General features: G+C 42.5%; 1 protein-coding gene across 7 annotated transcripts in view; it reads left to right on the top strand.

Moving 5' to 3' along the window:
* NR1H3 (nuclear receptor subfamily 1 group H member 3) overlaps window positions 1-27269 on the top strand; it is a 51296-nt gene that overhangs the window by 20325 nt on the left and 3702 nt on the right. For 5 of the 7 annotated variants that reach the window (XM_084849650.1, XM_084849622.1, XM_084849639.1 and 2 more), the window contains 8 exons: window positions 8510-8613; window positions 12986-13209; window positions 14699-14965; window positions 21044-21252; window positions 22132-22311; window positions 23744-23843; window positions 24824-24937; window positions 27061-27155. In XM_084849650.1, coding sequence (XP_084705776.1) covers window positions 13098-13209; window positions 14699-14965; window positions 21044-21252; window positions 22132-22311; window positions 23744-23843; window positions 24824-24937; window positions 27061-27155 — 1077 coding nt within the window. In that variant the 5' untranslated portion in view covers window positions 8510-8613; window positions 12986-13097. Of the gene's footprint in view, window positions 1-7005; window positions 7190-8509; window positions 8614-12985; window positions 13210-14344; window positions 14966-21043; window positions 21253-22131; window positions 22312-23743; window positions 23844-24823; window positions 24938-27060; window positions 27156-27269 lie in introns of those variants that run through there. The other 2 variants (XM_084849671.1, XM_084849613.1) reach the window with 2 other exon arrangements.

Below are 27269 nucleotides of genomic sequence, written 5' to 3'. Positions count from 1 at the left end.
CTTGAGCTAAGGGGTGGGGTGGGGTGGAGCCAGAATGATGAACTGGAATAAGAAAATACATCCTGCAGGCGAGGAAGTGGGAGAGCACTGTCCATTCTGGTATGTGCTTGTATCTAAAATTAATAGCAGCCCTCTCTCTTTTTGATCCTTGTGTAGGTAGTGCTCCAGGGGCCAGTAGTGGGTACCAGGCAGTAGATGTTAGAGGGAGGAGGTGACTACAAGGAAGATAGAGATAGCAATTGGCACTTCTCATTGGCTGCACCAGTACTGTGAAGCACCTTGTCCAGTGAAGTGTGGGTGACCCCTCTCTGGAGGTCTTTCACTGGTTGGTGAAGACATTTCTATTCTGGTAGGCTTTTGTCTGCCAAGTGTTTGTTGTGTTTAAAGGTTGCTTTATCTATGATATCTGCCTTATTGCCTCTGTATTTTTATTGTATTTTTACATAATGTATGGTTTTTCATATTGTATTGTTTTTAGATTATGGTTTTTATGGGTTTTTACACTTGTATTATTGTGCTGATTATGGTTATATTAATTGATGGGCTGTTTTAATCATGAATTTTTGCATTGTGTGTATAAGTCGCTTAGAGTCTGCTTTCTGCACTGGAAAGCAACACATAAATTTAACAAATACTAATATTTTGGTTTTAAATCTTGTTAGCTGTTCTGAGTGGTGCACGAGCACTAGAAAGGTTGGAATACACTCTCCGACTCACTCACTCACATGAAATATTACTCCACATGAAATATTACTCCACCCACCACTGGGTTCTACCACCCTTGAGTTTCATTGACATTTTCTTCAATATGCAAATGCCCCTCCCTACAAGCTATGAATAAGGAAACAGTTTGTCTTGGTGGTGCGACCCTCCGTTTTTCTGATTAAAGCTATCTAGGATCTTGATGATGATGATTACTAGTTATATAGTGCCATCAGTGTGCATGGTGCTTCACAGAGTATAGCTGACTGGTCCCTGGCGCAAAGAACTTAACAATCTATAATTCAACACAGGAAATAACAGGAAGGTGGGGAGCTGAGGCAGGGGTAGACAGGGAAAGCATGTGCAATTGCTTCTGTTACACGTACAGTGTATTGCTGAAATGTTGGCTATACGTTGTGCCACTTTTGGAGGGTTCTGGGGCAGAATATCATACATGGACATTGGTGATAATCTGGCTGTCAGTTTTTGCCTCTGCTTTAGGAAGTCTGCTTGTTAGTTTTTCCAAAAGATGGGACTTTGCCAATCTTTCTAAAAACATTCCCAAGCTACGAAGGCTGCAATCCTGCGCACAATTGCTTTGAGCGAGTACCATTAAACTCAGTGAGGCTTATGTCTGAGTAAAATATGCATAGTGTTGGGCTCCCTATCGGTTAGGAAATGAACAAAAATGTTTTTTTCTTAATCATGTATGGTTAGGCTGACCATATTTCCTTGAGACAAAAATGGGATATTGGGATGACAAAAATGGGATGGGGTTATGTAATATTCCGTATTCGTGAAAAACAACCTAAACTCACTGCAAAAGAACATGGAAAGGGGTGCAAATGAATAACACTGAGTTATTGCATATACACACCAAAAAACACTCATAAATATACATATATGAAATACTTATAAAATATCACATGAGCAGTAAACAAATCTGTATGGCATACCACACTGAACACTCTAATGCAGGACTGCAGTGGCCAGACTGCAAAAAATCATAAACATACACCAAAAAGAAAAAAAAAAGGAGTGAACGCCCCGACTGCTATCACAAGCCGGTATATGCTAATGTTCCACCGGAGAGTTCCACTGTAATAAAAAAAATAGCTAACAGCCTGTTGAACCGAAATATGAGTCTGAAAAGTTCGAATCAAACTGAATGTAGGGCAGAAAGAATCTCTATGGGCGGAGTGATGGTAGAAATAACAGCAAGACTCACCCTCCTGGCTCCCACACGCTGAATGGGGCTTAGCGACCGCCTCTTGAATTCCCTGCCACTGCAGACAAGCCAGGGGGCGGCATCTGATCGTCGCTAGCTCAAGAAGCCTGGTCCTGGCTGGATAAAGTAAATGGAGCTTCCTCTTTCATCACAGTAGTAGTTTTACTGCACACATTGATTAGCATAGAGCCTTATGATAAACGCGCTCATTTTTTTTACAAAAAATTAAAAACGGGACAAAATTAACATTTCTATTAAAACGACGGGACGGTCGGGAAATATGAAAAAAATGGTACTGTCCCGTTTAAAACGGTACATATGGTCAGCCTATTATGGTCCTTCCTAATTGTACTCCCTTTTCCCCTTTAAAATAATATCTCTGGAACCTTGGACCTTCCTTTCTTTAAATAGGGTACATTGTATGTCCTGTTGCCTATCCCGCAACTGCTCTATAGTAAATGTTTATGTTGCTATTAATATCCTGATGCGTTTTAAGTAGAAACTCTTTTTCAAAGGCTTTACTATTAAAATGTTTTCATATTGCATCCCTTAAACACTACTGAAATGTGATCCATTTCATGCTTGGTGTTCACATTTCTAGGAAATATAGGAACTACCTGCCTTGTGGGAGCTACTTCAAATTGCTCCCACTGGCAGCTTCTTCCTTGTGGCCAGTGTTTGCAGTGGTTTGGAAAAAATTGTCCTATCTGTGTGGTGAGCTGCTGCACATGAATGGCTTGTTGCATGGAGGCAGTGGCTGTGAAGAGAAGTTGAGAGCAGCCTTTGTGCGGTGACTGTTTTGTACACTTGGTACATCAGCCTTAAGAATACAATTTTGTCCAACCTAGTCTTGAATAAAGCTAATGTGTGGTGGGGCATAACGTGGGAACAGCCTATATCTATATCAGTGAACTTTGAATTAGAAATACAATGTGTTGCTTGCCTCAGTGCAGAGGTGTAAGACCTAACAAATGCAAAATTGAAAGCTTTTAATTGTATAGACCTTGGGGGAAAGTTTTTATATGAAACATACAAGGCGCTGGAGCCAGATTTAGTCATAAAATCCCGTGACATCAGTGGGACAAGTTGGTCATGACTACTTTAAGCCCAATTGATTTCAATGGGTCTACTCTAAATATGACAAAGTCTGGATCCTACCCCAAGATTTTAATACAGAATGAATATTTTACTGCATAACCCTTATTAAAGACATTATATATATTGTCTGATCCAGCAGCTGAACTTAGCTTGTTGTGTTAGGAATCTGGCCAGAAGACTTGGAGGCAGCCTCCACTCCGACTTTGCAATTGGTGCATTCCATGCTGAGAGAAGGATGGTGGGGAAATAGTGGCAAGAAAATGGGATTTAAAAACAAAAACAAAACAAGAGAGGTGCATATTGCAAAGTAAATCATTGCAGTTGCCTATCTGCCTTCCAGCATGTGCCAGTTTCTTTGCACCCCTTTCCCTTGAAGTTGATCAATTGATTTCATTTCTAACCCTTCCACCAAAGAGCTGAAAGTGGCATGCATGGTTACTTATCAGCAAGTATAGCTTTACAACAACCCTGTGGGGCACGTTGGGCTGAGAGAGAGTGTGTGTGTGTGTGTGACTGGCCCAAAGCCACCCATTGAGTTTTATGTCTGAGTGGGGATTTGAAGCCAGGCTTGCCCAGCTCTCATCCAGCACTCCAGCTACACTGGCTCTGTCATTGCCACCCCCTGCCTTGCAAGGCAGACTACTCACCTGAATGATATATACTATGAAGCGGCTAGGGGGGTAGAAGAGAATGTTCTGCTGCAATAATATTGTACAATTCTGCAATAGAACAGGGTTAAACAGCACACACAGACCTATTTAACACTGGAAGATCTTTGCTCTGTAGAGTTAACTATTCTCCTGAGAATCCTTTCACCCCAAGTTTAGGTCACAAAAGGGAAAATAGCAGACTGCTACTTCTGAATGGCGAGAGGGAGCTTGAGAAAAAGTGTACTGGAGAGGTGAAGAGGAACAGCGAAGAGGTAGCGCTGTGAGAACATCTAGCTTCCCTATGGCAGATCCTCAGAGGAACTGAGGAAGGCTTTTAGGAAGTTCGTGAAAAAGTTGCTGGCTGGCATAAAAATAAGAGGAATTGACCACAGGAAAAGGTCCTGTTTTGTGCAGTGAAAATAAGGGTGGCTGCATGTGCTTTTATACAGACTTAGCCTCATACTTTCCTGCCTTAACAGTCATCTCCACCAACAGCACCTCTTCAGTAACACACAGGAGACTAATATTAGAATTGGGCAGTTGTGATTTAATATTTCAGGTAGGATTTTGTATTACCACACACTATATTGTTTTTGCATGCTTCTCACTTAGGAGCATAAGTACAAAATTTGTGTATTTGTTTTAAGTATAGCATCTGTTTCTGAAACAATTGACTGGGCTTCTTTTTTCCCTTGCACAGAATGTACCCGTTTGTAATTCCTGTCCGTTTGCTGTATTTGCTGTTGCTCCTGCTTTCTTCTTCTTCATTTTCATTGTCACTCTACTCCCCTGTACCAATTTGTTTTGGCACTCATAGGAGAAGAAAAGGGCAGAGTGTATTTATATTTGCTAATTATAATTATATAACTTAATTATAAAAGTCTCTTGTACAGGCAAACTGTTACAATATCTTGGCAATATAAGAACTAATAAGCTGGTACCTCTGATGAAGAGCAGGAGTAGGGGGCTATCTTTAAGTTGGACAACACATACTCATATTTTGCTATGGCATTTGCCATTTTCATGGAATTGCTGCAGTAGTAGGAATACCTGCTTTTAGTTGTTTCTGGAAGAGCCATATGTAAAATTCTTGTGTGCACTTAAGACCTCTCTCCCCCATAGTGAGGGGCAGGATTCTTTTTTCTACTATGGCAGGCTTCCTCAACCTGTACTTTGGGACTACAGTTCCCAGCGTTCCTGACCATTGCCCATGCTAGCTGGTGCTGATGGGAGTTGAAGTCCAAAACCTCTGGAGGACATCAGGTTGGGCAAGGTTGTACCATGGCAATACTGTGGGTCATTCTGACTCTGTAACTGACCTGTAGGGTGAGCAAGTAGGAAGGGTTGTGTGCCTTTCACAGCCATGGATTATTTCCCATCAGTAACCACCAGAGCTAACCAAAGTAGCTGGAAAGCTTCCATGAATTATCCCCAGGTGTCCTAGAAATACTTTGCTGAACTCACCATGTACATGAGGTAATGGTGATAGGGATGTGGAATTCCTACCCATGCACATCCTACATCGTTTGTTAGGTGCCCTAAAGCAAAGGCACCTTGAAGTGGAAACCCAAAGGGTATCTGAATCTGTATTTATCTTATGTGAACTGCTAGTTCAGTCTTCCACAATCTGGTAACCTGATATTTTGGACTTCAATTCCCATCAGCCTCAGCCAGTCTGACCAATGGTCAGGAATCCTGGAAGTTATGGCCCAAAACATCTGAAGAGCATGAGGTTGGGGAAGACTGTGCTAGCTGAATGGTTTTCAAACTTTCTGCCGTCAGGGAACATGCTACACATTGACTCATCTCCTGTGGAACCTTTGCATATTGCAGAAGATTCTGGCCTGTATTCTAGTATGCATGCTTCCCATGGGGCTGAGCTTATTGGACCTCATTGTTCCATCTGAGTTTGCACCCTAGTGCTGCCTTCTCTAACCTGGTGCCCTCTAGATGTTTTGGAGATGTTTCAACTCCCATCAGCATCAGCCCGTGGTTCGTTGGTGAGGCATTCTGGGGATTTTAGTCAAAAACATCTAGAGAGCATCAGGTTGGGGAAGATTTCCCTAGAGCATACTCAGAGTTACTTTGCTGCTCCACATTGTAGTAGAAAAATAGTGGTGGTGGGCAAGTTGTTTTTCAAGGGTGCTTGTCCTCCATTCTTTATTTTCTTGTTGGTAATGTCTGATTAGGCTTCCAAGGAACTCTGGAGCGCCCCCCACCCCAGTTTAAAACCACTCTTAATTGAGGTGAAGTCCTATTCATATTCTGGTACAATACATTCTGAATTAATTGTATCAAATAATTTGTTTTGTTTTTTTAGATGAGGAAAATTCAGAAGTTAGATTCAACAGAGTCCTGTTAATATTGCCTACATCAACACGAGAAGTTTTTAGACTAGAGGAATATAGTGCAGGAACAGGAGTGTTGGCCGAGAGGGACTAGCCTGTGGGGGGAGACTCTCTACTGGGAAAAGGCAGCAGTGAGAGCCAAATTACACAGATGCAATTGCATGTAACTTCTTGCTGACATGTTTATGTAAAGTGAAAAGCAGCAGTGGGAGACAGTGGTGGACAGCAAAAAGAGAGATAGAGGGTGATTAATCTTTCCCTTTCTGTCATTTTTCCTGTCAGAATTGCTCATTCTAAGCTGCTTTTCTCCCTGTGAGGGGAAATATATGGGGACCCATATCTTTTCATCTGTGGGGAGAAAAGCAGCAGGGGGGTTGTTGTTGTTCAGTCATTAAGTCGTGTCTGACTCTTTGTGACCCCATGGACGCCATAGCACGCCAGGCCCTCCTGTCCTCCACTCTCTCCTGTAGTGTGCTCAAGTTCATATTCATTGCATCGTTGATGCTATCTAGCCATCTCCAAAGGGAAAGATTTATACAGCTCTTCTCCCCACTCCCCACCCCCTCATCCTAGCTGGTGCTCTGCTCAAGACAGCAGGGTCTTACAGAGAATTTTCAGTCTAAAAAACCCACATTGGCAGGGATGGTACACATAACTCCATGTAACATGTTTGGCCCTTGAAGAACGAAAACAAAGCCAGACTCCCTTGTGTAGGAGGAAGGAACAGAGCTTTTTCTTTGGGGAGGGGGAAGATTTTGTAGCTGGGGGAAAGTGAATGGTGGCCACAAGATGAAACAGCTTGCATGATTGTGTTTGTTTTGCAATAAATAATACTGTGTATCTGAGGCAGCAGAAAAAGCTGAACTTGGGAACTTTGCTCTCTGAGTTGTTCAGCTGTTTCTAGACAGGGCGGGGGGTAGGGGCTGGTGCCAACATATCTTGGAAGTACTTGGCGCCTGATCTGAGACGCGAACGTGACCACAACCCAAGGGATAATATGCTTCCCTCAGCCTTTCACCTACATTTACTTCCCCACGGGCTATGCTGTTAATTTTCGTTGCACTTTCAAGAGGAAGGCTTGCCTAATATTCTGTCCTTTTGCCTCTGGGATGGGCAGTAACAGCAACTGGCAAGGCAGTGCACACCAACTTTCCCATTTACAGGTACTATTAATGCAACATTTTTGAACTGCAGTGAAGTAAGGGGATTTAAATCGGATTGCTGCAAATCTATGGCTGATCTGCTGTTCTTTGCACTTTGACCTTTCCATTGGCTTCCTTTAATATTTTCAGCAAAGAGGTTGTTTCTACAGTACAATTAAGGCAGCCTTCCTCAAATTAGTGCCCTCCAAATGTGTTGGACCGCAAGTCCCCTCATGGGCCATGCTGGCTGAGAATGATGGGAGTTCTAGTCCAACACATCTGGAAGGCCTCAAGTTGGGAAAAAACTCAGTTAAGGGGAATTATCTGTAGTTATTGAAGCAAACAGGAATCTGGGGTAGGGCAGACTAAGGGACCTTTGGAATGGCAGAAGGGTGAGAGCATCAGTGCTGCATATTCTCTTGTGACAGGTTTTGTCTCTGGGGTAGGAACTGGTTGAGTCTCTGGGATAGGTTGAGTCTCTGACGTAGGACCTGGCAGCCTTATTGTAGGATGAGCAATGGCTTCCCACTAACTTCTGTGCCCAAGTGAGAGACTTGAGGGATCCTATCTGTCCCAGTTGAGCAGATGGACAACAATTAGGTAAAAAGGGTGTTCTGTAAGCTTTCTGAACCCTACAATAGTGTTTCCTTTTTGTTATTGACAAAGGTATTGATAGGCTTGAATAATAGCAGCGGTTATATGGCCAGATCTGTTGAGTTTTTAACCCGCTAGCGGCCATCCTAAAAAAAAAGTTACTCGTCATTTGACCTAGGTCTGAGAACCATACGTTTCGAGCAAAGAAAATGTTATAACTGTTTAGTTAAGTGTCAGTCCATTTCCCATTACGATCAGATTTTACCGAACCACTGTAAACTCACTGAACACATTCATTTCTAAAACAAATACTATATTTTCTTTTTCTATATCCATCAGACTATTTTTAACAGCCAAACTCTTGTTTTACTGTTGATACATGAAAAGGGGCCTCTAATATTGATTTCATAGCTCTAGAATGATAGCAGTTTGTTTATATTTTGACTTTGCCTCCCTCTCTGCATGTACTGGATGTTCAATGTACCCAGTTCTTGAACCAGCAAGAGAGAGCATAAATGGAACAAATATGTACAATTGTACAGGTTTTTCATTTATTTATTGCCCATCAAGGTCACCCTGCCAGGATGCTTTTAGGTCTGCCAATGGTATACCAGACATCCCTTCTCTAGAAAAAAGTCTTGCTACAACTGGGTCACACACAGGGTTACTACGTATCCCTGATTTTAAAAATTGTTCCATATTTCATAGCACATCCATAATGAACTTAATAGTTGTCTTTTATTTCAGGTATCTCAGCTCCAGAACATTCCTAATTCTGGAAATTTTGGCCTGGCAACCCTAGCTAAGCATCAACAGCCTGAAACAGCTTGTGGATCCACAAATTTACAAAGGTAAATGAGAATGCAACATTTTAGAAAAGGCTTCAGTACAGTATCTGACTTTTGAGTATGAAACTCCTTAAAATTGTAGCCATTTTAGTCTGTAACAGCAAAAATACACTAGTGGGAAGATCCCAATTTTCAGTCCACCCTTTTAGGATGCTGCAGCTGCTTCTTAAGCCTCCTGTTTGGACATAAAGGTGGTGCTTTGCTTGTTACAAATACAGCATTTATTTGTTTTTCTAAGTCTCTGGAGGGATTGAAAGGGCAGCCTCCAATTACTTTCCTCTTGAATTCACTCCCTTGGGCAGGAGAAGCAAATAAAGGTTGCTCATTGCCCATATGAAGTTCAGAAGGCATTGGATGCTTTTCTAGATATGCCTTAGGGGCTTGGGTGCCTTCCACAGCGTTCTCACATATCCATAGCTCTTGCATCCTTTTTGGGTGCTATTTTTTTATATTTGCTTTCATCCTTCTCCCCCAGGATTTTCCAGTCATTGTGGTGGGCTGCTTTTTCTCCATCCCTGCATACAGCATTCAATCTGCTTTCAAAATATCCTCTCAGCTTTTCTGTCATTCGATGTTGTCGTTTTTTGCTTTAACTTTCAAAATCCAAAACAAACTTGTATGCTTTCTGATTCCCTAATGCTTTGCCAAATACCCAGAATTTTGATCACTCATTGCCCTTACATCTATCACAGACCTACCAACCATCTGTGGAAAGCCAGGAGTTTAAAGGACTACTGACCCACTCTCCTAGATTTGCACATAAAAAACTATTTTGCTAGTTAATATTTAAGAATAAAAAATAAAGACATTATGACTCACTGCCACCACTCCAAATTAGCACTTAATAATTAATATTGCATAACTAAAACTTTTCTCTCTGTCCTCTAGGCATTTGGAGGTGATTGAATTTCTCATAAGCACAAACATTCAGTTTATTAGTAATGTACAGTAAAGCACAGCATTGAAGCATGTAGATTAGTATACAGGGTTTATATCCAGAGACAAAGTGGTGCAATAGATTTTAGAGTCAAAATATACAATCATAGAATCATAGAATAATAGGGTTGGAAGGGGCCTATAAGACCATCGAGTCCAACCCCCTGCTCAGTGCAGGAATCCAAGTCAAAGCATCCCTGACAGATGGCTGTCCAGCTTCATCTTGAATGCCTCCAGTGTGGGAGAGCCCACTACCTCCCTAGGGAATTGGTTCCATTGTCATATTCCTCTAACGGTCAGGACGTTTTTCCTGATGTTCAGCCAGAATCTGGCTTCCTGTAACTTGAGCCCATTATTCCGTGTCCTGCACTCTGGGATGCTTGAGAAGAGATCCTGTGCTTCCTCTCTGTGACAACCTTTCAAGTACTCGAAGAGCACTATCATGTCTCCCCTCAGCCTTCTCTTCTCAAGGCTAAACATGTCTCTCTTCATAGGGCTTTGTTTGAAGGTCTCCTGATCACCTTCGTTGCCCTCCTCTGGATCCTCTCCAGTTTGTCTGCATCCTTCTTAAAGTGTGGCACCCAGAACTGGACACAGTACTCCAGATGAGGCCTAACCAGTGCTGAGTAGAGGGGAACTAGTACTTCACGTGATTTGGAAGCAATAGTTTTATTAATGAAGCCCAAAATAGCATTTGCCTTTTTTGCAGCCACATCGCATTGTTGGCTCCTATTCAGCTTGTGATCGACAACAATTCCAAGATTCTTCTCGCTTGTAGTATTGTTGAGCAAAGTATCCCATGTGCAGAACTTGGCATTTATCCCTATTAAATATCATTCTGTTGTTTTCTGCCCACGCTCCAGCCTATCAAGATAACTTTGAATTCTGTTTCTGTCTTCCAAGGTACTAGCTATCCCACCCAATTTTGTGTCATCTGCAAATTTGATCAGCATTCCCTGCACCTCCTCCTCCAAGTCATTAATAAAAATGTTGAAGAGCACTGGGCCAAGGACTGAGCCCTGTGGTACCCCGCTTGAAGAGATGTTTCTTAAAAGGTTTCTAGTCTATAGTGTAAACAGCTGATTGAGTTATGCAATAGGCCATTTTTCAAAGCTGTGTTCCAAGGCGTCCATGATCCCCAGTCACATGTAACCGAACAAAAATGAATAGGAATTTACTCCAAAGCACTAACTGAATCTGAATCATTCCATGAATCTGAACTAGTGTTGTCAGATTATCAGTCTGGAATCCTTAAATCAGAACCTCACAATTTTCCATTTTTATTCAGAATATTCATGTGCAGGTAGAGAGAAGAAAGTCCAACCGCCACCTCTTCTTGCACCCTTCCTTTTTCTCACAGGAATAATCAGCTGCTCTCACATTTGGGGATCAGGATTTCTTCTTCTCTGTTCTCGTGGGAGGGAAAAACACCCACAGCCTTTTCTAAACTGAGAAGAGGGGAGAAAGTGATTTCTGTCCACTCTTTCCTACTGTAGGTGCTGCTATGATTAGCAGGCTGGGGGTGGGGGAAGAAATAAACTCTTCTTTGAACTTGGTTTGGGTAACAGCAGAGGTAAAGCAGGAAAAAAATTCCTAGCCTCCAGCACATTCTCCTATTCATGCATGCTCTTGCTTGAGACAACATGGCCACATTAGGACATGCTGCCCATATTAGTGCTGTACTGAACAAATCTGAATGCTTATATATTGAGGCCCTTAATTGTTGTACACGTATGATAATTTGTAACGTGTTTGGTAAGACTGACTATAGTCCTACCCTTTGATAGGGAAAACTGTTGGGGCCGAAGGAAAGGGTGACAGACCACTGCTAGCAGTGTGGAATGATCGGTATCTTCTAAGACCTTAGAGAGACTGCCAAAGGAAGTTCTCTGGGAATGTCAATAAGGGTAACTTGTGCTAAGATGAAGCTTCCCACCTCTATGCTAATGAATTTAGAGCAGGAAGGATTGAACCTTTAATTTTCATTTCTCAGAGGAAGTCTGGGCATTTCCCTCTAAAGTATTTGCAGGTACTTAAGGTTGATTGAACAGCTCTGAACTAGGCAGGAGACGAAGCCAGAGAGAAAAATATACCAAGTGAGACAAGCTAGCTTTGCTGGTTCTCAAAATAGAGGTTGGGCACTTTCAAAATGGAGGTCTATAATGTCAAATTGGACAACAGTGGTCAGGTTCATCACAACACCAGGACAAATGATCCCTCTTTTAGACTGTTTTCCAATCTGTGAAAATACTATTGCCTGTCTCCAGCCTCAGAGACTTGTTACAACCCTTCCCAATAGTGCCTTATCAGCCTACCTCAAATGCTGACTTGAAGCTGTTATCCTGTAAAAAACTGCCCTGTGCATTAAAATGCCCATCCTGCAGCAAGTTTCACTTTTACTGTTTGACTTGGCCTGCCGGGCTGATTGATGACATGTCAATTTTGAAATTCCCCTAGACACGCATTTGTGTCCTTCTCTTTGGCTCCAGCTGTCTGGCCTTCCTCCCTGTTTCCTGGAATGTACTGCCCTTCAGTGTTTGCATCACTGTTGCTTAAGTACTCCATTGATGGCAGCAGGAGACCAAATTGTGTCATTCAGATATTTAGGTGCAGAGATTAAACCCTTTCCCTCTTTTAATATTTGTGCTTCTGTCAGGCTTTTCTTTACAGTAATGAAGATTTGGTTGACTGTTCCACAAAAACATTCAGGGTCTAATCTCTAAAGGAAACACACTTGGTTCACTGTGCTTCCCAGAAACATGACTAGAAGGCCAGTGTGCTTCAGTGGAAATAATTGGACCAGGAACTCTGGTTTCATTTAGCAGCAGGGATTCAACAACACTTATATGGATTAGCTTTGAGGGAGCTGAGGCACTTTGCAAGTTGCTTTGTCTTACAAACTCTGTTCTTCAACTAGTCAATTTACTTGCCAATCAGAAACCTCCCTGAAGGTGAAACTGTCTTCCATGGGAGGTTTGTGGGTGTCTTCACTTTCTACTTTACACCATCTGGTTAAGTCAGTTTTATTTAGACAGGCTGTTTATGAACTGGATGACTTTATGCTGACTCTGATGTTTTAATTATCTGCACTGTTTTTTAATTGGGTTTTTTTAGTTGTATTTTTAAATTTTGTTTTTATGGAATTATTATTAGCTGCTTTGAGCTATGTATTTCTAGTGGAAAGTTGGGGTATGAATGATCCTAATAAATAAGATAAATAAACTGAACAAAACCAGAAATGTGGTCGGGAAATCAGATGTCCAAGTGGATAGTGGGGAGATCTGTTTTAAAATCTAAAAGGGCAGAGATGAAAATTCTGAGGGAACAAACCACTGGAGAGGGTGGCAGTCTGGCCTGGTACTGTTGTGGGAGTAGTGTAAAAAAGACTTCATGGTAGCTTCATGAATTGTGTTTTTCTTATACTTATGCTTTCCTCCAGAGGCTTCTTCATTTTGCAAGGATTATTGTAACATGGGATACGTATGTGCTGAGCTTGGTTACAGTCATGCTTTAGAGATGAGAAGAATGTGAGCCCCTCTAGGGTAACCATCATGGGTCCCACACAACTTGTGGCACAGAATCATGGGAAGAAAAGTGTATTTGACATGGAGGAGAAAGGCTTTGCACTTTTCCAGAGCTCAGAGATTCCCTCTGAGCACATAGGTAAGTCCAAGGCCTTGTTTCAAGCAGTCAGCACATGTTTTGAACAGAATAAGAATTGATCTATACATTGCACTGAACAGGATAGTAGACATAGGTGGTGGAATTCTAGGCTGTGCCATGTCAGATTGCACAGGATCAGGCGTTTTTAATGCTTCTGCACATTAAAGGGCACACACAATTCCCTGCAAGTAAATTCAGCATTTAACAGTGAATGGGGCCTTCTTCTGAATAAATATATATTCTCTGTGTCTAAGTTTGAGAAAGTGATGGGGAACTGGGGGAAGTGGAGAAAGAAAGTGGAGAGAAAAAGTTTTCTCTTTCTTTCTGAGGTTTGAAAGTGGTTCGAAGTAGGGATTGCTGCTCATGGTGTATACATTCATCCCCATTTAACTGTTCTGAGTATTGTATTTTTTCAAAGCCTGCAAAAATATTTGACTGGAGGAAATAGTGAAGAAAAAAAGAAAAGTATATGTGGGTACAGCAGCCTTCCCCAACCTGGTGCCCTCCGGATGTGTTGGAATGCAACCCATTATTCTCAGCCAGTGTGGCAATAGCCTGCTGGCTGGAAATGATATAGGGGTTGCAGTCGAACACATCTGGAGGGCACCAGGTTGAGGAAGGCTGGTATACAGCTTGGCAAGCCATGTTCCTCTCAATCACTTTAAAGTCTCATAAAAACTAGAGTATAACCAGCAAGAGAGAAAGAAACAATGCTGCCCTCTAGTGACTGATCTACAGAGAGACTTAATAGTGCAATCCTATACATATCTGTTCAGAAGTAAGCCCCATCGAATTCAATGGGGCTTACTCCCAGGTAAGTAGGTATAGGGTTGGAGCCTAAGAGAAAGATTTTATGAGACCAAATATTTACTAAGCTATCCTATCTCCCATATATATTGTATGAGCTTTCTATGTGAAATCATCCAGGGAACCCTTACTTCCAGGTCCTTTTAGAGTCAAGTATATGTTGTCAGTGGGGTGTGTGGTACCCTCTGTACTTCCTTAGACATATGCATGGGGAGAAAGAGGGGTTGCTTATTTGAGTGCCTCTCCTGGTCAAAATCTCCCTAATATTCTAGCTTTGTATGTGCAGGGAGATTTTAATGGAGTAGAGAGAAGATTCTAACCTGAGATTTTCCATATACTCTCTGTGGTGCTACAATCTTCAAAAAGGTGTTAGACCTTGCTAATGTTTGAATTGGCTGTAAGAATCAGTAGTTTAGTCCCATGGCTTTAGGAATATATGAGGAAAGGTTTTCTATGTGTCAGAAGAACATAACTGGAGGAGGAAGAATCTGCACCCTCTTTCAGCCTAGGTTCTTATGTGTTTTGATTGTACTGGGATGTAGAGTTTCAGGTTTCTCTATGCTCAGCTGCTTGTGTGGAAGGACTACTATGTCTGTACTTTATGAGAAGCTAACTTTCCTGTTTTCCAGTTCTAGTTTCACATCCTCACCTTTTTTCTCATCACCCTTCTATATATTTCTAGAAAACCCTCCCCTGAAACGGAAAAAGGGGCCTGCCCCCAAGATGCTTGGAAATGAGGTGTGCAGCGTGTGTGGGGACAAGGCCTCAGGTTTCCACTACAATGTCTTAAGTTGTGAGGGTTGCAAGGGCTTTTTCCGACGCAGTGTCATCAAAGGAGCCCAATACGTCTGCAAGAATGGCGGCAGATGTGAGATGGACATGTACATGCGCCGAAAGTGTCAGGAGTGCCGATTGCGCAAGTGCTTGGAGGCAGGCATGCGAGACCAATGTAAGTGACAGGAGTGGGGATACTCAGGAGCAACACAGACAAGCAGGATATAAGGAGAGATAATCCATTAGTCCAATGTTAGTCTAACTTGTTAGGGGCCTGCCCCCAACAGACAAGCAGGATATAAGGAGAGATAATCCGTTAGTCCAATGTTAGTCTAGCCTGTTACATTCTGGGCCAGGGAGAGAAACGGTGGAACCCTCGGTAGCACACTGTGACAAGTTTGCACAGCACTTTGAGGATAAAGTCGCTCAGATTCGTCATGAATTGGACACCACCATTAATGCAGTTCCATTGGTAGAGGCGTTCAGAGCACCGTCTGGTCCAGTTTTATTGGATGAGTTTCAGTTACTGAGGCCTGAGGATGCGGACAAGGTGCTTGGCCAAGTCCGATCGACCACTTGTGTGCTTGACCCTTGCCCTTCATGGCTTATTAAATCAAACAAGGAGGGGATGTCTGGCTGGGTCCAGGAGGTTGTAAATTCCTCCTTGAGAGAGGGAGTGGTGCCTGCCGCTTTAAAAGAGGCAGTAATTAGACCACTCCTGAAAAAGCCTAACCTGGACCCAGAGGATGTTAACAATTATAGGCCAGTGGCCAACATCCCCTTCCTGGGCAAGGTGCTTGAGCGGGTGGTTGTAGGACAGCTCCAGGCACTGTTGAATGAAACGGATTATCTAGATCCATTTCAATCGGGCTTCAGGCCTGGTTTTGGAACAGAAACTGCCTTGGTGGCCCTGTGGGATGACCTCTGCTGGGAGAGGGACAGGGGGAGTGCGACCCTGTTGATTCTCCTGGACCTCTCAGCGGCTTTCGATACCATTGACCATGGTATCCTTCTGGATAGGTTGTCTGGGTTAGGAGTTGGAGGCACTGCACTACAGTGGTTCCGCTCCTACTTGGATGGCCGATTCCAGAAGGTGGTGCTGGGGGATTATTGCTCTGTGCCACGGCAATTGTGCCATGGGGTTCCACAGGGCTCTATTTTATCCCCCATGCTGTTTAACATCTACATGAAACCGCTGGAGGAGGTTATCCGGAGGTGTGGGCTGAGGTGCCATCAATATGTGGATGACATCCAGCTCTACCTCTCTTTCTCATCAAAACCAGGTGAGGCAGTGGCTGTTCTGAATCAGTGCCTGCGCACGGTAATGGACTGGATGAGGGCCAATGAACTGAAACGCAATCCAGACAAGACGGAGGTACTGTTAGTGGGTGGTTCGTCTGCCCGGCTAGGTGATATTCAACCTGTTCTGGAGGGGGTTGCACTCCCCCTAAAGGATCAGGTTCGTAGTTTGGGGGTGCTCTTGGATCCAGAACTGTCACTTGAGGCACAGGTGAACTCAGTGGCACGGAGCACTTTTTATCAACTTAGGCTGGTATACCAACTATGCCCTTATCTGGACAGAGATAGCCTAGCTACAGTTATCCATGCTCTGATAACTTCTTGTCTGGATTACTGCAATGCGTTATACGTGGGGCTGCCTTTGAAAACAGTCCGGAAACTTCAGCTGGTCCAAAATAGGGCAGCAAGATTGTTAACAGGGACTGGCCATATTATGCGAGCTCATATTATGCCAGTACTTTTCCAGCTGCACTGGCTGCCAGTCCATTTCTGGGCCCGATTCAAAGTGCTGGTGTTAACATTCAAAGCCCTTAACGGCTTGGGGCCAGGTTACCTGAAGGATCGCCTCCTCCCATATGTGCCTGCCTGGACCTTAAGATCATCGTCAGCGGCCCTTCTCCGTGATCCCCTGCCAAAGGAAGTGAGGCGGGTGGCTACTAGGAGGAGGGCTTTTTCTGCTGTGGCACCCCGGCTCGGGAATGAGCTCCCTAGTGAGGTTCGCCTGGCATCTACATTGTATTCCTTTCGGCGCCAGGTGAAGAACTTTTTATTTTCCCAGGCATTTTAGCATTTTAGCTTTCTAAATTTTTTATCGTTGCTGTTTTAAATCTGTATTTTAAACTCCTGCACTGCTGCTAGGTTTTATTGTGGTTGTATTGTTATACTGTGGTTTTAATGTTCTATATATTTTTAATTGTTTTATTGTGTGTTGTTTGGTTTTAATTTTTGTGAACCGCCCAGAGAGCTTCGGCTATTGGGCGGTATAGAAATGAAATAAATAAATAAATAAATAAATAAAATAATAACTTAAGTTCCATTAATTTCAATGGGTGTACTCTAAGTAGGACTATCCTTGGATACAAGCCAATATATTCAAATAGTGGCTTGGTTTGCACATAGTGACAACCCAGAGAATGGGTTGAGCATGGGTTGTTGAATCGTGGGTTGTTGTTACATGCAAACCCTGCACTATGGTTTTTAATTATGGGTTGTTAACCATGAACAATGCAGGAAGAGAACCTGTGGTTTGTTGCTGGGTTGTGAACTTGGGGTAGTTCATAGTTAACAACCCATAGTTAAACCATAGTGTATGGTTTGCATGTAACAACAACCCACGATTCAACAACATCCCATATTCAACCTGTACTGTTGGTTGTCGTTACGTGCAAACCAGGTCCATGTGGCTGTTGGACATCCAGATGGCAGGAAAACTTGCAGTACTCTGTGTTACAGAATCCAACCTCTGTATTCAGAAAATGCATAAAATAATGTGTTTACTTTGGAAATATTATTTTGATTATGATATTTTAACTTCACTGATTTAAGAATGTTTAGGCAAGTTAAGACATAAGCTAGGAGGAGAATCTCAGGCAGAGAGAGGGCTGAACAGATAATCACTAGGAAACATGAGGAGAGAGAGAGAGAGAGAAGAGAGCAATCCTATGGCCACTAGACTGTCTAGATGGCCATGGGATTTTTCAGTTTCTGGAAATGGAGATCATCCAACCATGGTTTCAGAAACCATGCTCCCTGTCCCTCCCCCTCATAGCTGACATGGTTCTTTCCACTCTGCTGCCATCTCCGTACTTGTAAAAAGAGTGCAGAGAGGGCGAAAAGGGGGTGGTCCTGGGGGCAGGGAGGAGACTGTGGAAGCCACTTTAGATGGCTTCTATCAGGTCTCTGGGCCCTTTCCCTCCCCATTCCCGAAGCTGCAGCTAGATGCACAAAAATGTGTGTCTAGCCACAAATGTAAGGTGGCTGGAGCACAGAGGAGAGGATCCCCTCCATGCTCTACCTGACCTGCATTGGATATGTGTCAGCCTCCGAGTTCAGAGGCTGGTGTCTATCTCAATACTGGCTGGGGAATGCTGGGAGTTGTAGGATGTTTTCCTGTCTAAACATGCATAGGATTGCACCCTTAAAGTGTTACAAATTTTGGACTTTGCTGAATAGTGCCAATCTATAGTTCCAATAGTAGCAGGTAAAGGCTTTCTATCTATAGCTTGTTAATACACTTCAAACAAAGCATATATCAAAAATAGCTTTGGGTCAGTTCAACCTTTGGTTTTGTACTAACAAGAATTAGAGCCTTTCTACATGAGGCATTTATGGTGCGCACGTGATTCCTCACTCATGGTAGTTTGTGGGTGCTTTACATGATGTCATCATCCTCCAGGTCACCATTATAGCACTTTTTTTCTAATGAGGAAAGTCTAGTATTTCTGTGAATCATGACATGAAATCCTGGTGTATTTGCGCATTCCGTTATACCACAGCACCACTTAGTGGTTGTGTAATGGAACATATAGAAAGGCAGAGAAAGAAAACCCCTGGAAAAAAAAAACACGTGTAAAGGAGCCAATCTTAATCCCACAAAGAATCTGGAAGGAGAAGCCTCAGTAAAGTGGCAGGTTAAAAGCCTCATGTAGAAAAACCCTTACTCAGAGAAAAAACTCGTTGCATCCATTTTTTGTTTGTATTTTAAAATTATTTTCCTTATTACACCACATCAAAATATAATATGTTGCATAAGATGAAAACCTTTTTTTACTATAAAGGAGAGAATTCCTAAAGCTTTTAAGATTTTAGAGTTAGAAGAAAGCCTCTGCTCTCAGAGGCTTCTGAATATCTTGTGCCCTGTCGGGCTGCTGCTAGCAGGATTGGAGAAGCAATGGAGGCGGGTTTTGCCTCTCTGCCCTCCTTTTTAATTTTATCTTCTTGCTGGACCTAGAGGATAAGGCCCATTAGATCGGATCCCGGTCTCTCTTCTTCTGTCCTTGCCCACCAGAATGCCCCCTTTTTCCTCTTTCCAAACTTGCATTTGCAACCTCAGGAAGCAGCCACTGGGGTTCTTTCCATGGTGGCTGGGAGGGGGAGGGCTTGGAACCCAGAGTCCCCCTTCTGAGGTCATAACAGTGTCTATGGCCTTGGGAGAGGGACTCTGAAAAATCATATGGTCCCTGGGATGCTCTCAATGGTTTAAAAGGAACTAATATTTCCTAAACATTTCTTGCTACCTAAGTCTTCAGTAGCCTAAAAAGAGAATTTTCATTTAAGTACCAAGTTTCCTTTTCATATTTGAATAGGCTGTTCAGCTGACAGGTACACAGATCAGGTGAACTTCAAGATGGTAAGAAGCCACCACATTCAAAAATCAGATCATATTTATACAGTTTCTAAAATATTATTTAATTGTGAATATTACCTACTTTTCCATAAATCTGGGCTCACAGATTTAACTCCCCCTCCCCAAAATTATCTGAAATTAAAACATGTAAAAAAGGCCTAAACATATATCTTTCAAGCTAGATAAAATTAATTCTGAATTATGTCTTTGAGAAAACTTCTTATTCAAAATTTACTAATTAAACCTATATATTTTAGAGAGCTATATCGAAAACTTTTTGATGTCTGTACCTTCTACAATATTTCTATCTCAAATGATAAATGAAAAGGTTAAATATGCTTTTGTCTTTGGATAATAAATAAAGGAAGGGAGCAATCCTATGGTCGCTAGTCAGTGGCTAGACAGCCATAGGATATCTTGTTTTCTGGGAACCAACCTTGGAGCCTGTGCTCCAAGGTCGAGGCAGCTCAGAGAAGCCCTGTGCTCACAAGAGGAGCGTGGAGTGGCCAAAATGGGGTGTTCCAGGGGGTGTTCCAGGACGGGGAGGGCAGAAATGCCTGTACGACACATCCTATGTCTTTTTTACATGTTCTAATTTCATAGAATTTTGGAGGGGGGGAGTTAAATTTTGAGCCCAGATTTATGGAAAAGTAGGTAATATTCACAACTAAATAATATTTTAGAAACTGTATAAATATGATCTGATTTTTGAATGTGATGGCTTCTTATCATCTTGAAGCTTACCTGGTCTGTGTACCTGTCAGCTGAACAGCCTATTCAAATATGAATAGGAAACTTGGTACTTAAAGGAAAATCCTATGTGTCATACGGCAGCTTCCTCCCCCACTCTGCCCTCCCGCAGTTAGACAGCCAAAAAGCGGCTGTCTAGCCAAAAATGCAGGGCAGGAGGAGTGCCGTGTTTCTCCTGCCCTGCATTGGATAGATGGTCACCTCTGAGTTCCGAGGCGGCTGCCTATCTGCATAGGATTGCGCCCTAAAGTAATAATTGTTTGCCTCTGAGGAGTGGGCTTTAACTGAGCACTCTTTCTTTAGCTATTACCCAAAGTGCTTTGCCAATTAGTTTTTGACATTAGCTATCCAGAAGTTATTGTATACTTGCTTATGTGTTTATGTGTCTTCCCTTTAATACAATCTGTACTTTTAAAACATATTTTCATCTCCAAATTCTTCATTAGGTATCATTAAACATTTTCAGTTGTTCTTTACTTAGCATTTCATAACAAGACATGTCAAATTGTTTTGGAGGAGGTGACTTAACAATTTCTCAAACACCTTCCAGCAATTTCATTAAAGCTGTTCTTTTAAAATCCTTGACATAGGGTGCACTAGGTTTACCATGATACATGAACAGCCTACTTGTACAGGAGCTCTATGAAGAAGATACAAATTTATCAGTATAGGTGATGTGGAGGATAGCCATGCATGCAGAGTTACAATTAAGCATGATACCTAGGAGGCAAGAAATGCTGAGACATGGTGCTTCCAGCCTAGTGGAAAGGTGTCACTGAGGCATTCACCATCTCAGTGATTATGCAGTTTCTGTGGCTGGCTGTCCTCACTGCTTCCTGTTCTGTCCTCGACTTTTAGGTGTTCTCTCCGAAGAGCAGATACAGCAGAAGAAACTTAAGAAGCAGGAAGATGATCAGGCCCGGATGGTATTTGTGCGCCAGAACCCCCCGTCTCCTCCGAGCACCCCTCCCAAAATGACACCGGAGCAGCTTGAGATGATAGAAAAGCTTGTGGCTGCTCAGCAGCAGTGTAATCAGCGCTCCTTCACAGACAGACTAAAAGTGACGGTAAAAATGCAGTTTAGGTGGACTCTGAACTAGAGGGAGAAAGCAGATCTTCAATAAAACTTTCCTTTGATCCACTATGTCATGTTAGTCAACTTTTGGGGGAGGTATCACCAAAACATTAGCGGACATAATGTTCCTTTTCTAATTCTTCTCCTCCATCCCAAAGAGCTCTGCATTTGGGATGGGCCTGATGTGGCTATGCCAGAAAAGAAGTATACCATGAGAGGAGCTAGTATACTATGCCATACTAGAATACCATGAAAGGAGCTTGCTTTTGCCGTGGTCAGAGGCCTGACATGTTCATTTCATTTCTATACTGCCCAGTAGCCAAAGCTCTCTGGGTGGTTCACAAGAACTAAAAGCCAAAATACAACATGATAAAAACAATGTAAAATCTTTAACATACAAAATTTAAAACAATTTAAAATGGAAAACAACAATTAACAATAAAATGCCATGACCTAACAAAACAACTGACATTGAAAACCCCATCATATGCAGTCAAATCCCTGGGAGTAGAGGAAAGTCTTATCCTGGTGCCAAAAATATGACCAGGTTGGTGCCAGGCAGACTTCAGTAGGAGCTCTTAGAGGAAGGCAAGTGGAAGCTTGCTTTTGCCATTTGGTGAGTGGCTGACCTGGATTCAAGGTGCCGAAGGATCACGTAACACGTGACTTAAGATTGTGGGATAACATGCTGCAGAACGCATAAGTAGAGAATAGTGGGGGTTCTTTGAATCAGAGTTGCTTGACAGCTATGAGGAAATGTGGAGGATCTGGGATATTTCTCATTCATTTTATTTGACTTCCTGTGTTTTCTTTTTATCTTTGTCACACTCTTTCTTCCTCCTCTCCGCATGGCTTTCCCACGCAATTGCAGCCGTGGCCTCAGATTTCAGATCCCCTTCATCGTGAAGCACGACAGCAGCGCTTTGCTCATTTTACAGAGCTTGCCATCATTTCCGTACAGGAGATTGTGGACTTTGCCAAGCAGTTGCCAGGTTTCCTGGAGCTCACTCGGGAAGATCAGATTGCTCTTCTGAAGACATCTACAATAGAGGTAAGACCTATACTCCTGTATACTTGTCAGAAGGAGTGACAGCCATCAGTGCAGTCACCAATGACAGTGTCTGTCTGTCTGTCTGTCTGTCTGTCTGTCTCTCTCACTCACTCACTCACTCACTCACTCACACACTTACACTCTCACACACACACACACACACACACCTTCCTTACGTAACATCAACTAATGCCAGTGGAGCCTCTTTTGCTTAAATTGAGATTGGATGGAGCAGCTTTTAAAAGCAGGAAGCATTGTACACTTGAACATCAAGTCAGTCATTCCAAGCTAAAATTATTGTCTGATGGGATTTCCAAGCAGGGGGTATTGCAAAAAACAGGGTTTAACCACTTGACAGTTCATCCCCCCACTCCCATCCATAGTGTGGGAAGCTATTGGAAATGGTTCTGTAGCTTTGGATGTTCCATTTCAAATTCCAGCCACTCTTATTGCAAGGACAACAGGAAGTGGGACCAAGATTGAATCTGAAATCCAAGTGATGGCTGCAGGGGAACAGGTTGGCTTGGATCCAAAGAAATGCTCACAAAAGGAGGCTGGTGGAAGGGGATTTGCCAGACCCTTCCTCTCCCCTGCAGCCCTGCAAGTCACTCCAAAGGTACCTTGTGACAGACAGGGGGCTCTCCTGAATGGTTTTGGATGGTGCTTACAGGGCTGACCAGGGAAGCAGGAAGCATCCAAAATTGGGTGCAAGCAAGTTCTGTGAGCCGAGCTCCAGCTCAAAGAAGGTGCTTGCACCATTCCGCCCTCAGTCTCTGTGTCACAGCCTAGGAGGGTCCCCCAAACCTCAGGAGAGGCTTAGGGGCTGCAGGGGAGGAAGGGACATGAAAGTCTCCTTCTGCCAACGCCCTTCTGTGAGTGCTTCTAATGATCCAAACCATCATTTGTATCCTCACTGATAGTATGGGTTGTGGGTACGTTTGTCAGAGAAATCCGCAACAGAATGAAATGATTTTGGTTTTCTATGAATCCTACCCATGGATTTTGCATCGGACTGGCTTTTCCCTATTTGCACAGATTCCATGGACTTGCAGACGGTTTTTTTAATTTTCCAGAATTTTACACAAATTTAGTCGTAGAAAAATATATAAAATAAAAAACACCAGTTGAAAATATATATTCCTTCCGCAGGATAAAGCATGAAAATCCACATTTTGTGGGGAGATTTGCGCATTTGGGGGGCCGATTCATGCATTTATGTGAATGTGAATTTGTGCAAATTCAGGGAATTGTAAAAAAATCCAATTCCACCAATGAGTGGAGAATGGAACAAAATGCACCCAACAATCTGTGAAACACAGATAGAATGCATTTTACAAAATCTATTCATCCCTAACTGTGGGTACAGAGACTTTGTTTTGCTGATTTCATGGAGCCAGGCCTTTAATGCCTACTGTTGTTTTTTGTGCTTAAGGTGATGCTGTTGGAGACATCTCGGCGCTACAGTCCAGAAACAGAAAGCATTACTTTTTTAAAGGATTTGAGTTATAATCGGGATGACTTTGCTAAAGCCGGTGAGTTTAAACACTGTTTAGAATATCAAGTAGATATTTTTTTCTTCACTATGGGCCAGTATACAGAGCATATTTTTCACATATTTTCTATTGTACAAGTAATACCAGGCTGTACTCAACAGAAGTACATAATGAATTACATAGATAAATCCAAATATTCACATTTTTCATAAGCTTGTTCAATCTGTAGGCTTTAGCTGCAACCTGATATATGAGCTGGGGCAATTTTTTGGAAAGGAGCAGTAAGGTAATTGTATGGAAAATATAGTCAGGGGTGTATGGGTAGGGAGATATGGCTTGGGATGGTGACATTCCTGAAGATCAAGAAGAAAGAAAAAGTAACTACTCAGAAGACTGAACATTGTAACCTTTCACTGCTTGCATATTTTTTAAGCATACTGCCACAACCATGGTGCTCGTTTTAAAATCACATCAAAATTCTATCTGATTCAGTGTCAAATGTAAACAGCCCTTCCTGGGTTTTTTTCTGTCTAAAGATGCATAGGATTGCACCCTATGTGATTGAACTCAGCCTTCTTGCTCTCAGAAGTACCTTACATTTAATAAACCATTGTGGTACACTGTATCTTGCTGTAAGAATTCTGAAGTGATTTTTAAGTCCTTTATACTTAAATATTTTTTAATAAATAAAGTACCCTTATCACTTCTGCCATTAAAATAATTTTGATACATGTTAGCTATTATATTCCCCTGTGCATATGTTTGAGGAAGGAGTGCTGGCTATCTTCTACAATTATGATTCTTATTGGGACTAGTGTGTCACATGGAGTTTATTGGGAAAGAAGACATAATGCCTGGAATAAAGAGAAAGGGACAGTTTCCCCCTCCCAGTAAGCCTCTATTTAATTCAGGGTGAGCCTCCATCAAAATTCCAAATATCCTCATTCAGTGTCTTTTTTTTTTAATACATAGAAATAGAGTTTATTTTTAACCTCCTGCTCTTTGTCTTTTTCTTCCAGGCCTTCAATTTGAGTTCATTAATCCTATATTTGGATTTTCAAAAGGAATGAATGAACTGCAGCTCACCGATGCTGAATATGCACTTTTAATTGCTATCAGCATTTTTTCTGCAGGTAATAATAAGTGTTGAAAGCATCACTGTGTATTTGTGTTATTTTAGGGCACAATCCTATGCATGTTAAAACAGAAAAAGGTCCTACAAGTCCCAGCATTTCCCAGCTAGCAGTGCTGGCTGGGGAATACTGGGACTTGTAGGACTTTTGTCTGTCTAAACATGCATAGGATTGCGCCCTCAGACTTTCATTAAGTAGGAGTGTCTGTCTGTCTATCATATCTATAGAAAGAGTACATAGAGCAGGATCCTACAGCTAGTACTGCTGTGGCTACAAATTCATCTTCTGGAACGTGCATCTTTGTAATGTGCCAACAGTCAGATGCATTTCTGACATATGTAACTTGTAATCAGTCCCAGTCTTCAAGAATAACAGTAATAGAAGGAACCCACTGTGAGAACAGAATGGGAGGGAGAGCATTAATTGCTACTTAAATTTTAAATGAGCATGGCCTTATTCTGGATAAGTGCCATATCCCTGGATTTGCAAACTCCAGACCCAAAAGCCCATGTCCATTATGTGTCTTCAAAGAATATAATTGTTCTTATGGGACAATTATATTCATTAAAAAAAACATGTAAACATTGAGTTACACCCCTACAGAACATAAGTTCCTGATGCAAAAGCAGGGAATGTGAAATACACCCTCTGTCATTCCATATATTAATTACTTTATGGCTTTGAAGTGTTCCTATACAGTGGTGGCGGCAGAGAGAGAAGTAGTCCTGACATTCATGGGTGGAGCAGCTTAGCTTTGGAACACTCTCCTGGAGATATGGAATTGTGACAGATTGATTTATTTCTAAGACAAAACACTTGGGCCCTAGAGCTGTGTCAGTGCTCGGAGGCAGGGGGGCGACTGGGAGAGGAAGCTGCCATATGACACATAGGATGTGTCGTACACGCAGCTCCACTATCCCTGCCTCAGAACGCTCCCCAGCCCCGCCCCTTTTCAGTCGCTCTGCGCTTGTCTTCCGAGCGTGGAGGATGAGCGGGGAGGTCAGATTTCTGGGAACCGACCTCAGAGCCACGCTCTGAGGTCGGTTCCTGGAATAGAGCATATCCTGTGGCCCTCTAGACAGTGTCTAGTGGTTGCTCCCTTAGAGTTTTAAAATGTTGAAAACCCTTGATATACTTTAACTCAATAATCCTGACTGCTCATGGATTTCATTTTGTACTGATATTTAGTTTTGTTATGGCCAAACAAAGAATGTATTATTACTACAACAATAATCCTTACAGCAACCCTGCAAATTAAATTAGTGTTATTTGTCCCCATTTGCTGAGACCGAAAGGCAGTGGTTTCTCTAAAGAGGAGGCACTTCTCCTAGAGGCAAGATTACAGTGGGGACATTCTGGTTCATGGCTTAGCATCTTAGCCACTATGCTATATTAGCTGTCTCAGCATTTGCTTATTTCTTCCATTGAAACTGGTGGAACTTAAAAGTACTTGGCTTTGGCTGAGTCACACTCATTCCTTTTTAATTGTTTTCCAGTTGTTTTCCGGGCCAAATTCAAGGTGTTGGTTTTGACCTTTAAAACCCTATATGGTTCCGGCCCAGCCTATCTTAAGGAGCGCCTCCAGCAGCACCAGACAGGCCGCTTAACAAGATCAGCCTCGAATGGCCTTCTCTCTGTCCTATCAGCCAGGAAAGCTAGACTGGTGGGGACGAGGGAGAGGGCCTTTTCTGTGGTGGCCCCCACTCTGTGGAACTCCCTCCGTAGGGAACTCCGTCATGCCCCCTCTTTAATGAGCTTCCGTCGTGCATTAAAAACGTGGCTGTTCAGGCAGGCATTTGGGGTGGGTTAGGGTATTTTAGAAAATGTTTTTATTGTAGAATTTTATTGTTTTATTGTATGTTGTACATCGCCCAGAGTGGCTGGGCGACCAGCCAGATGGGCGATTAATAAATTAAATAATAAATAATAATAAAATAAATAAATAAGATTGGTCTCTGCAACATTAGCTATTCTGTGTGTTGTTTCTAAGCTATGTGTGGTGCATGGATAATTGTGGAGCAGAAGGGTCATGCCACTAAAGTCTGGGGGTTTAACATCAGTGGGTTAAGTCTGACCAGCCTGCATTCAGTTACGTATGAAGCTTTAACCTACTTTTTTGGCAGATCGACCGAATGTTCAAGACCAGCCCCTGGTGGAAAGGCTGCAGCATACCTATGTAGAGGCCCTTCATTCTTACATTTGTATCCACAGACCAAACGTGAGTATCTGGGTAGAATGACTGTATAGCCAAAGCTATACGTGTGGAAGAATTTTCTAATTATAATAATTTTCCTTTTAAGTTGTCTGAGTCCAGTGGACAGCATAGCCAAAA

This window comes from Heloderma suspectum, chromosome 1 (assembly GCF_057233095.1).
Source record: "Heloderma suspectum isolate Gila_16-S chromosome 1, 16-S_ref, whole genome shotgun sequence".
Taxonomy (NCBI): Eukaryota; Metazoa; Chordata; class Lepidosauria; order Squamata; family Helodermatidae; genus Heloderma; species Heloderma suspectum.
This window is presented reverse-complemented; position numbering and strand designations above follow the sequence as displayed.